This window comes from Solanum tuberosum, unplaced genomic scaffold, assembly GCF_000226075.1.
Source record: "Solanum tuberosum cultivar DM 1-3 516 R44 unplaced genomic scaffold, SolTub_3.0 scf00647, whole genome shotgun sequence".
NCBI classification, from domain to species: domain Eukaryota; kingdom Viridiplantae; phylum Streptophyta; class Magnoliopsida; order Solanales; family Solanaceae; genus Solanum; species Solanum tuberosum.
Window position 1 is genome coordinate 168,938 of NW_006239575.1, and position 11,815 is coordinate 180,752.

General features: G+C 29.8%; 2 protein-coding genes across 2 annotated transcripts; both read right to left on the reverse strand.

Moving 5' to 3' along the window:
* Nucleotides 1-1,468: 1,468 nt before the first annotated feature.
* Nucleotides 1,469-2,459, reverse strand: LOC102596882 (glycine-rich protein 2-like). Its single transcript, XM_006366551.2, has one exon. It carries the CDS (start codon nucleotides 2,335-2,337, stop codon nucleotides 1,744-1,746), a length of 594 nt encoding a protein of 197 aa, XP_006366613.1. The 5' UTR covers nucleotides 2,338-2,459; the 3' UTR covers nucleotides 1,469-1,743.
* Nucleotides 2,460-6,329: 3,870 nt separating this feature from the next.
* LOC102597205 (auxin transporter-like protein 2) lies at nucleotides 6,330-10,859 on the reverse strand. Its single transcript, XM_006366552.2, has 8 exons — nucleotides 10,503-10,859; nucleotides 10,233-10,418; nucleotides 9,790-9,902; nucleotides 9,517-9,700; nucleotides 9,090-9,187; nucleotides 7,988-8,195; nucleotides 7,026-7,283; nucleotides 6,330-6,719 (listed from the first exon to the last, which is right to left on the reverse strand). Exons 1-8 carry the CDS (start codon nucleotides 10,665-10,667, stop codon nucleotides 6,465-6,467), a joined length of 1,467 nt encoding a protein of 488 aa, XP_006366614.1. The 5' UTR covers nucleotides 10,668-10,859; the 3' UTR covers nucleotides 6,330-6,464.
* Between the last annotated feature and the right edge of the window lie 956 nt (nucleotides 10,860-11,815).

Sequence of the window (11,815 nt, forward strand, 5' to 3'; positions counted from 1 at the left end):
ATTTGAAGGCTTTATTCAAGTCTTTTTTATATAACTATTGTCTTGCATTTTAATTTTAATTTTAAAATACTAACTTTAAAATACTTAATTTAAAAATTGAAATTTGACATTTGAAATTTCAAGTTAAATTCTTTTAAAATATTTAAAATACAAATTTGAACTTCTCAAATTTTGAAAATTTTGAAACTTAAACTTGAAATTTGAAATTTGAAAACTTAAGCATTTTTTATTAGCTAAAAATGTTATTGAAAACTAAATAAACTAAAAATGCTATTCAATAACATATAATTTCAATACAAATAAATAAATATAAAAAAAAATAAAAATCCCATGTCCCGTCCCATCCCGTCCCGCCAAACCCCGTCCCATCCCGTATATATAGTGGGACGGGATGGGACAAATTTTTGTCTACCTAATCCTGGCCAAGGCGTCCCCTGTCCCGTCCCGTCCCCCTTCGTCTCGTCCCCTTGTCAGCCCTACCCGGATAGAATGGACCAGTCCATATTGACAGCTCTAAATTTGATAATAATTAATAAGGGTAAAAATGAAAACTAGATATAATTTATGTCTTAATCTACTTTTTTTAAAAGGTATGAAACACTTCAAAAATTAACTTAATATAAAATGAAGAGAATATTATTAAAAAAGTCTTGAATTATTTAAATCTAAAAAGAAATTATGACGACTAAAAAGAAAAAGTATTATAGTGGGATGTAAGACAACAGAGTCTTGGAACTATAAATCACAACTACCCATAAAATACATCACTCCCCCACACGTCCTTTTCATGACACTAAATTACAAGAAACCATACCTCAAACCATTCATTAGAAATGTTAATCTTAGTCCAAATTTAGACTCAAATCTACCACAGAATTGGCCAAATTTCCTAACAGTTTCACTTAAACTTGCTAAAAAACCAACATCTCTACATAAACCACTCTCAAATATTTCATCGTCCATTTTTATTTGTCATGCGATTTTTGAAAGTCAATTTGACTTAGTTTCAAAATTAAATTAAATTATATTAATTCAATTTTTTAAACAAAAAAAATTAGATATTCAAAAACTATACGAAAAGTATTATACATTGCAATTTTTTACATATTAATATGATGAAAAAATATATCCTAAAATATTAATCAAAATTTTTATAATTTGACTCTAAAAATGAAATGTATGACAATTAATAGTGGACGGAGGAAATACATATTCTTCTTTCCTGAAGAAAAAAAGAAAGGAAAAATATTTTTGGCCAGAAAATTTGATTAGAATGATATTTTAACTATGTTATTTTATCTTTTAAATATTTTTACCCTTTTAACTAAAAAATAAAAAAAAAATCAATTTATTTTAAAATAAAAAAATAGTAATTTTTTAAAATTTCTGCCCAAATTCTGACGAATTTTTTTGGCCATTTAACATTAACTAGAAGATATTTGCATCTATAACATAAAAAAAGAGAGAATAATGACAACACACATTAGCACTTTATAAATTGATCATGATATTTGAAGCATGTAGTATACATGCATAGTAAGCCACATTGCCAAAATATTCAAAACAAAAGTACCAACTATCCTAATAAACATAAGCAATAACAAATGAGTGAACCAAATACTAATTATCATGATTCATGATCATTCAAAAATAGTAAATGGTTTACCCCTTTTACCAAAATTCAAAATTTAAAATGACATAAATAAAAAGAGTGCAACATCACACCCTTGACACCATCAATCTTCAGCGGTTGCTGCTGTTAGTGCATTCACGAGCAAAATGCCCTTCTTCCCCACATTTGAAGCAGCCTCCGCCGCCTCCACCTCCACCGCCGCTACCACCATATCTTCCAGCACCGCCTCCATAGCCACCTCCCTGGGTACATTCCCTGGCGAAATGCCCTTCTTCCCCGCATTTATAGCATCCTGCTCCTCCTCCACCACCGCCTCCACCATAACCCCCATCACCTCCATACCTACCACCGCCGCCGTAACCACCATCACCTCCACCATACCTCCCGCCTCCTCCTCCATATCCACCACCAGCACCGCCACCATAGCGATCGCCACCACCGTCACGAGATCCTCCTTTAACAGGAGCACCATCTGGGCCGGTAACATCGACAGCCTTAGAACGACCATCGTTACCAGATTCAACCTCAAATTCCACAGCTTCACCGTCTGCCAAGCTGCGGAACCCTTCAGATCTGATCCCTGACTGGTGAACGAATAGCTCCGCTCCCCCATCATCTGGAGTAACAAAACCAAATCCTTTCTGGTCACTGAACCATTTAACAGTTCCCTTTTTCCTTTGCACCTGATTACTCTCGGACGCCATAGCTACAACTCACAGAAAATCCCTAAAAACAAGGCAAAAACTACTAGACTCTTTTTTACTCTCTTGGTGTTCTCAACACTCTGGGGTTTCAATGTTGCAGTGGCTCTTATTTATATTGATGAGTTACACCTGGGGTCCTATATGACCAGATATTGTATTAAATGTCTTTTTACTTTCTTCAATATTTTTATTTGATAAATAATTAAATAATGTCTCTTTTTATTCATTACTTTTTGCCATACTATTATAATGGCAAATTGTATTAATTATTCTTCTTTGACCTAAATAAAATTAATTCCATTTTTGACATTATATTAAATGTTTTTTTACTTTCTTCAAGATTTTATTTGATAAATAATTAAATAATGTTCATTTTCATTGATTACTTTTTGCCATAATACTATTATGGAAAATTAAATTATTTTTTATTCTTTGACCCAAAATAAAAAATTAATTCCATTTCTGGCATTATATTAAATGTTTTTTTTTTACTTTCTTCAACATTTTATTTGATTAAATAACTATATAATGTTTCTTTTCATTGATTACTTTTTGCCATATTACTATTATGTCAAATTAACTTAATTTTTCTGCTTTGACCAAAATAAAAAATTAATTCCATTTTTGGCTTTATATTAAATGTTTTACTTTCTTCAAGATTTTATTTGATGAATAATTGAATAATGTTTCTTTTCATTCATTACTTTTTGCCATACTACTATTATGGCAAATTACATTAATTTTTCTCCTTTGACCAAAAAAAGAAGTTAATTTTCTTTTGTTATATTTAATTATTATATAATTATTAAATATATAATTCTATTTATTTTTTTTAAAGAAATTTTATATCAAATTTCACGGTTAAATTAAAAAGGATTACACTCAAAATTTGAAGTTGTACCACATAAATCATTGACAGATGGAGTATCAAATAACCAAATAAATATTTATACATATTTTTATGATTTTTCACTTGACGTTTGATTTTTCCAGTAGACATGCATTTAGATTTGCACTTATTTTTTACATTCATTTAACAACTCATATTATATTAAAAATTCATTAGTTAATACTCATGCCCCTTAATTATGACCCACCCAATAACTCTTGCGAAATGTCATCCCACATTCACATTGTATTCGTCTTAATTCACAATTTCTATTAGACGTATATAATTTTTTTTAGTAGAAAGAAGTAGTGCAATAGAATCTACTTAGTGATTAAATCTTAATGTATGCCTAGTGTTATTCATCCATCTATGTAGTAGAAATTATAGAGGGGAAATTATGTGGTTAAACAAACATATATTAGTTAATTAGTTATTATAGTTAGGGGTCGTTTGGTAGGCCGCATTAAAATAAATAGTCCATGTATTATGTATGGTATTATTTAGTACTATGTTTGGTAGGAAATTGAGTCTATGTATAACTAATCCATGGATTAGTTATACCTCCTACATGGTATTATAGGATGTATTGCTAATACCTTTTATTTGGAGGTATTAGTAATACATGAGATATAATACCATGGGATAAGTTATTTAGAGAGAGTTGTTTGTTACTAAATAAATTAAATACAAATTAATACAATATTTGAAATGTGAGTTGTTTAACATTAACTAATTAAAAAAGCAAATATATCACCACATGACATTTGTGATTTTAATTGAAGGTATAAATTGTTGATATATATATATATGTATATGTTTGTGCAGTTTTCTAATTATTTATATTTTGAACAATTTATAAACTTGAATACATATTAAAATTACAACTTGCAATTTATATGTGTAAATGTAGATGGTTTGTTCAATTTTACTATTACTTACCATCTTTTCAATTTTAAAAGTTGATAATTTATCTTTTTTCTTTTTTTAAATGAAAATTAACATTTTGTAAGTGATCAATTTACTAAGATGACAATTATTTCTCCTCAAATAATTTAAGTGAAAAAAAGATAAACATGGCAACAAAATTGTTCTTTTCATAGCTAGTTAGAAGGCCATAAAAAAATAATATTGTTCTGCAATTATTTACCTTAACCCAATTGCATAATAATTCAAGGGTATAATTGGAAAGAAGTTTCTTATAAAGTTTTAATCCAAACACAAGATGAGGTGGGAAACAATGAACCAAACACTTGGTAAAAATAATCCCTGCATTACTAATCCCTGCATTGTTAATCCCTGCATTACTATTCCCTGCACTGTTAATCCCTGCATTACTAATCCATGCGTTAGTAATCCCTGCATTATGCATCTTTGTACCAAACGACATCTTATAGTTTTAGTTAATTATCACTCGCGATCAACATTCAATGATAATTACGTGGGCTGGAGTTTCGAGAGTGTATAATTTGCACGTTTGTATAATATAATTTGTATAACTTTTGTATAATGTAATTTTGTATAATATAATTTGTATAACTGTTTAAAGTCTAGATGTTTGTGTTTGTATAAATTTGTTATTTCGAGTTTATACAAAAATAGCTCAATTATACAAACGTACCCGCAATTATACAAACCCGCAAATTGTACAAACGAGAAAGCTTAAACTATAGCTACAACCCGTAAATATGCAAACTATAACTATGGTACATAATTAAATTTATTATAATGGCTATTTGCGAAAATTTCTCAATTATAAATGAGATAGAAGATGAAATTTATTAAGAGATCTAAGAGGTTGAATAAAAAAAAAGCCCATTGTTATAAACTAAGTATTAAAGCTAAGATAACAAGAAAGATGGATGAAAAATAGTATGTGTAGTATTTTCTTTTCACTTACTCTTACTCCTCTCTTTGTTACAAAAAGAGGGGTATATATAGTTATATATACTTGGGCACCAAGAGTGATACATGGATATCATCTTACCGTATATACACTTTGGGTACCATGTATATCATATGACTAACTAGTATACACCACTTAGCATATTGTGTGTATTAATATTACAAGTGAAAATTTGTAAATAACATATTTATTTTACAACACTTAACATATTTAATGTGACATCAATTTTAGAACACCAATGAGTTTATTTTGATCCAGACATTAATATAGGTCCATATAGTTTGAGCAATATTGGAGTACCATATCAGTGAGATAAGGAGTTCTTGTTCTCCTAATTATTTGATTTTGAACAATTTTTCTTTTTGGAATTAGTATTTGAGGCTGAGTTAGATTCAAATTATTTTTTAATCACATAATTATCAAGCATGATCAATTCTAATTAGAAAATTTCAAAGTTGGACCCCTATATTAAATTTGTTCACTTTCCAATGTCCAGCCTTGAGCCTGGAGAGGGATGTGAAGAGTCTCAAATCGAGGATAAAAGAATGAGTGATCTTTCTTATATGACTTAAACAATCTTCACCTCCTAACTTTGTTAATACGGTTTCGTGTTGATGTTGTAATACCAAGTTGATGGAATCGATCTAGCTTCATTTTAGTTATAGAATTCCTAATTACTATTGCTAATTTGAAAAAAAAATCCTGTTCATTTCTAGTTATAAAAAACAGTTTTTTATATTACTATAAATACAATAAATTATAGTTGAAAAAACAAATAATAAATACAAATAATAAAGTATTCAGGCTGAGGCGCACATATCTCTAGTCCACTAACAAAAACTGATCAGCTGGAAATGCAAAGGATATTCTGGCGACTATACTGAATAATAGAAGCAAAAGTTGATAACTCACAATTTCAAGACTATAAGATTTCATGAAGTAATACTAAGATAGTGCAATTTAGCATCAAATAAGTTATAAAATTCTTAATTATTGCAAGTTCAAGTTTTTTTTTTTCATTTCATTTCTGGTTATTTGTAAGAAAAAAATAATATATTTTTTAATATTACGAATTGAAATAACCACTAAACAACAAAATTAGTGACATTTGCTAAAATGAAATCACGTGTCATGTGGAAACCGATAAAGCAAACCTCTTTTATAGAATAAAAGAGAAATAGCATAAGAGAAGATCAACAATTATCATAAAGAGAATGAGGGAATTGCAAATTTTGTGGCATACTCCATTACAACTTCCAATCAATATCTAAACCTAGCTAAAAATAAAAATTTCCCTGGGAAAGGTTACAAAAAAATAAAGCCAATAAGGCTTAGTTAATTGAAGTTGGCTGGAGCAGGCTGTGGAGCGGCGGCGTAAGGCGGAGGTGGGATGGGGAATTGTTTAGGAGATGGACATTGGTAACATTTGGTGAATAGACCAAATGTGTCAATTTGATGAATGAAATTGAGCATGCTAGCCCAACCACCAAATCCAAAGCCAATAATGAATACCCAAACAACTACAAATATGTTTATTGTGAATGTGCCTGCCCATCTTCCAACAAATCTTGGGGGTTGTTCTACTGCATTCTGCCATAACAATGTGTGTAATAATTAGTATTAGATTGATGATGAATCATAACAAGAAGCATAGTTTAAACAAATAATTGAGGGTTCAACAAGTGTCACATTAATGGGAGTGACATTAGGATCGGGGTCACTCATCATAGTACTACTCAGTTTTAAGTTTGGAGTTGAAGAAACGACATCGATCTCATTTTTCATATATAAGTAGATTATTGAAAAACTTATCAATATGTACCGTTCAGCTAAATTGATTTACAATTATTGCCGATATATACATAATCTATACACTAATTATTATTATATGTATACCTCTCTAGCAGCAGCAGATTTGAAGGTGAACATGTGAGCAAGAGCAGGGATAATGTAAACAGTGAAGCTAACTAGAAGTGATCCAACTGTTGAATTTATTGGCCCAAAGAATGGGAAAATTATTGCTAAAAACCATATAGGAATAACCACAGGCAATCTTGCTGCTGCCCTTTTGCACAAACTGTTACAATCATGCATCCCTATGGCCTTCTCCCACACAAAATATAAGGGAGTACAAGCAAATCCAAATGTTATAAACTGCAATTACACACAACAAACCGTGTAAGTTAATTACAAGTAAGTTTATATGATTAGTGCAACGTTGATAACCTCGTAAAAAAGAACTAATTTGTTATCACATGTTAAACTATACTGATAGTATTGTACGTGTAAAGTACCTCTAGATTATCAATATATATAATTTAAATAAAATAAAATGATTTAACTTACCCAAGTTACATGTTTTAGCAAGTAGCGTACGTACCTTATTTTCGAGTTATCAAACTTTTTATGAATATTTACGTATCTAAAATGCAAGTTATATATTCGATCTATTTATGAAAATAATTACAATGACTTGCCAAATATATATACAAAAAACATACTATTTTGCATAAAATATAATTTACTCTTTTTGTCCCAATTTACATGATATAGTTTGAATTTCGAGAGTCAAAAAAGAAAATCTTTGACAACGATTTATTGTATGCCCTTAAAATATTAATTCTTGTGACTTATAATATTTTTTTATATAGTTTCTAAATATGTAAATTATTTTTCAAAAAACTTACCCATTATATATCCAAATGCACAGTCAAAATAAAGAAGTTTGACTCTTAAAATTTGAACTACGTCACATAAATAAAGACAAAAAAATATATTTTATATATATCATATAATAATATAAAAATAAAATATTTGCTGACTATTATTTTGATGAACGACTATACATTAGTGTATACCTGATGGATGAGCATGAGGATGACAGCCATGTCTCTTAAGGGTGTTCTAGGGAGAAGAGAGAAGGCATTGGAGTGATCAAGTAGCAAATCACCAAAGGCCCAATACACTGCTGCTCCTGATGGAAGTGTTAGTGTCAACACATACACTGTTGCCCATAAATATATTGCCTTGAACTTTTGTGGTTTCCACATTGCATGCATTACCTCTCTGCAGTTTAATTAATTCAATTTTAAATAATTAATAGAAAACTAAAATCCTTTTCTTTTAGTTAATTTCTTAAAGGTTCCAGCTGGTAATTATGTTTTTTTTTCCATCATAGCCTCTTCCATTCTCATTGATTAATTGTGCAGGAAAAGCAAAAGTAATTGGAAAAAGAATTGTAGCTTTCCAACTTTTTAAAAAAATAAATCATTGTTGCTTTTCAACTTGAAAAGGGTAAAAAGTGAGACTTTTTTGCTTCTCATTCCTTTTTATTGAAAAAAAGAGATGCTGAAAGTTTACATTAACACATGCAAATAATGTTAGAATGAAATGTGAACACACAACTATACAAAATAACTACTAATTAAAGGATGTGGATACTTAGTGCAGTGAATGATGTTGCTTCTCCCTTAATCAGAGGTCTTGGGTATGAGTTCTGGGTATAAAAAATATCTTTGGTAGTGAGTGCTTCTCCCCGAGTGGGGCCATACGCATGAATCTGAAATAGCTGGATTCTAACACGGATACTAGACACCGAGTGAGAAAAAAAAACTATACAAAATAATGTAGCGTTTTGATAACGATTGGACATGGTGTCGTAAATGCTAAGATTAAAACTTTTATCGACAAATTGGATATTTACTTCTCAGAATATGTCGAAACATGTTAAGGTGAAGTCACTTTCAACATATATAATAACAATAGCGTTAAAGTAAATTGTATTTTTCTACATTTTTTAGTTTATGGATTTATGGTAGTGAGACAAGGACCTCGTACTTGCAACATATAAATTAAAGAGTAATGTTAAATGGCCAGAAAATTTGGCCAGAATTTGGCAAGAATGAATAATACTAACGTTAAACATACGTAACATATAAAAACAATGTTTTGTAGTCTTACACAGTAACAGCATGTCCCCCAAATGTATAGAGAATGTTTGTGGCTCCTGTGAAATATAGCACCAATTTGGTTGGTCCTGAGTGTTTCACCCCCTCCACCTTATTAATTACAAGAAATTAGAATGAAATCCCTTAATTAATAATGCATAATTAAGAAAATAATTATTAAATATATATCCAACCCCCACATACTGTTATGATTAAAGGTTTACTTAGACTAGAATCTTCAAACTTTGTATTCACATGTCACAACTCACAAGTGATAACAAATATATGATTTGAATCAAAGTTATTGATTCTACTGAACTCATAACCACCAATGTAGCTCCACCCCTATGTATACAACATATTGGGAGTTGATGCAAATACAAAATTTAGAGTCAGTAAATTTATAACGAGTTTGTTCTTATTATATAGCGAGTAGGTACCTGGCCATGGAGTAGTGATGCAACAGTAAGGTACCAAGCAGTGAAAGTGGTCATCAACAAGCCAAGAAAAGACCAAATTCTATAATTGTGGAAAGAAGGAATGAAGACAGTTGTGGCACAACAAGCACCAAAGATATAAGTCCAAGTCCTCTTGTCCAAATTATCATTTATGTAATATATATTACTGCCAAGTCAAAATAAAACAAACAAATTAAAACAAAAAAAGTATTGTACAATTTGGATGCCAAAATTTTTTTAGTAAAAATTAGGAACCTTGCACAAGCAATGAGTTGAATAACTGATCCAAAGAGTAGGAAAGTGCAATTAAATGCCAAACCAACGTTTCTCCAATGCTTCCCTAGCAGCCCATCAAGAACTTCGAACCACTGTAAGAAAAGTTAAAAACATGAGAAAATTTGGATGATTTTCTATTTAAATACAAATTAAATAAACTAACAAATATCAAATTTTAAATAATTTTCGTTTTCCTCCAACTTCGAATCACTAGAACCAAAGGTTTTTCCCACCGCAAATCAATAAGAAATTTGTGCTACAAAACATGATTTTCTCACCAAAAAATGCACGATGAAGAATTGGTTCTCACTGAAATAGCAGGAAATATCCTATTTGTGTATGAAAACATTACTATCGTTTTTTTTTCTCATGACTGATTCAATTAAAATATCTACAAAAATAGCAGTGAACAAATAAATTACCTGAATAACGTGATTGCGGAAATCGACTTTTTCTCTTTCTTTTCTGGTTCTATACTCAACATAGAGGATGCTAATGAGATAAGCAGTCCAACTACCCAATAAACCATAGAAAAGCTGAAATGAAATCCCAGAAATCATCCCCAATTGAGAAAATGAGTATGGCAGAGTCAATAGAACTTGAGCTACCTGACATTTGACAAATGAAAAATATAAGTCATCAAATACACTACTACAAAAACAGGAATTAGCGACGGACAAATTTTGTAGTACCTGATTAGAGGCACAGCTAAACCAAGCATCATAAGTAGAGCCACCATGCCAGAAAAAATTGGAGATTTTGGACTTCACGTTAATAGACTTACCTTCAGTCTCCATTTCTACATAATTTCCAACAATTACTGTCTCTACTACTTTGTCATTAGAAGATAATGCCATATCTTCTTGCTATATATTCCTATTTAATTCCTCTCAAATTTTTTTTGATATAACTGATGAAAATATGTATATATACACACTGTTATCTCCTGTAGTCAGATTAGCAAACCAAAATATAGATTTTGGTGTGTGGTAACATGAATGAGAGGAGGCCCCTTTTAAATATGAACTTGAAAGGAAGCCTAGTGTGGTTATGTCTCACAAATCCATGCTATATTTATATTCAGACAAGTGAATGTATATATTAGCAAATGTCTCTTTTTTTTTTCTTTTGGGATTTTTCTTTTGGGGAGGGAGGGTGCTAATTTTTTTTTTACTCCAAAAGAAGATTCAATCTCTTTTCTTTGATTTTTTATATCCACTAAATAGAAAAAAAATAATCTTATTGAGATCTTTTGTAATTATATTTTCTCCTATAAAAGAATTATATAATTAAATTAATATGTTTCACCTGGTCGTTCTTCTGGACCTCAATATGTTTGGCTAACTACGTGAAATATAATGTATTATAAAAATAAAAATTTTCTACTTATATTAATTTACAATTTTAAATGTATAAATTGAAGTATAAGTACCTATATTATTACGTATATTATTCTTGAAAGTATAAATATTGACAAATTTAACATAGAAAATCTAAATGAAGAACAAATACACATACTCCAATACTATTATTGCTTAAATTAACTCTTTTTTTTATTTATTAAAGAGCGATTAAAGAGAAAATATTCATTAAAGATATATTAACATTTTAATGGTTAAAATAATAAATAAATTATAATAGTCAAAATATATAGTTTCGGTGTGGAAATAAAAAGTGTGACAAGTAAAGTGGTCAGGTGAAAGTAGTAATGAAAAGTAAATAAAAATAGAAATATTTCATTTTGCATTTGATTAGATTTTGATTCCGAGACCTACTAGCAATATACAAAAGGAAATCTACGAATTCAAATATAGATAATAGACAACCTTTTGTTTTTGAAGCATCCCCTTCGTTTATATCTTTCGCACTAGAATGAGATGCTAATTAGGAAAACTATGTCGTTTAGATTAGTTCATGATATCATTATAAATATTAAATAAAACCCTTCCGTTATTAAGGAAATGCACATGTCTTGTATTATTATACCCTTTATATCCCCCCCCCC

Coding starts and splice junctions, on each gene's coding strand:
- LOC102597205 (XM_006366552.2), bottom strand. CDS start 10,667: ATGGCATTATCTTCTAATGACAAAGTAGTAGAGACAGTAATTGTTGGA. Junction 10,419..10,502: donor TTAGCTGTGCCTCTAATCAG/GTACTACAAAAT, acceptor GTCAAATGTCAG/GTAGCTCAAGTTCTATTGAC. Junction 6,720..7,025: donor AATCTGCTGCTGCTAGAGAG/GTATACATATAA, acceptor TTGTTATGGCAG/AATGCAGTAGAACAACCCCC.
- LOC102596882 (XM_006366551.2), bottom strand. CDS start 2,337: ATGGCGTCCGAGAGTAATCAGGTGCAAAGGAAAAAGGGAACTGTTAAA.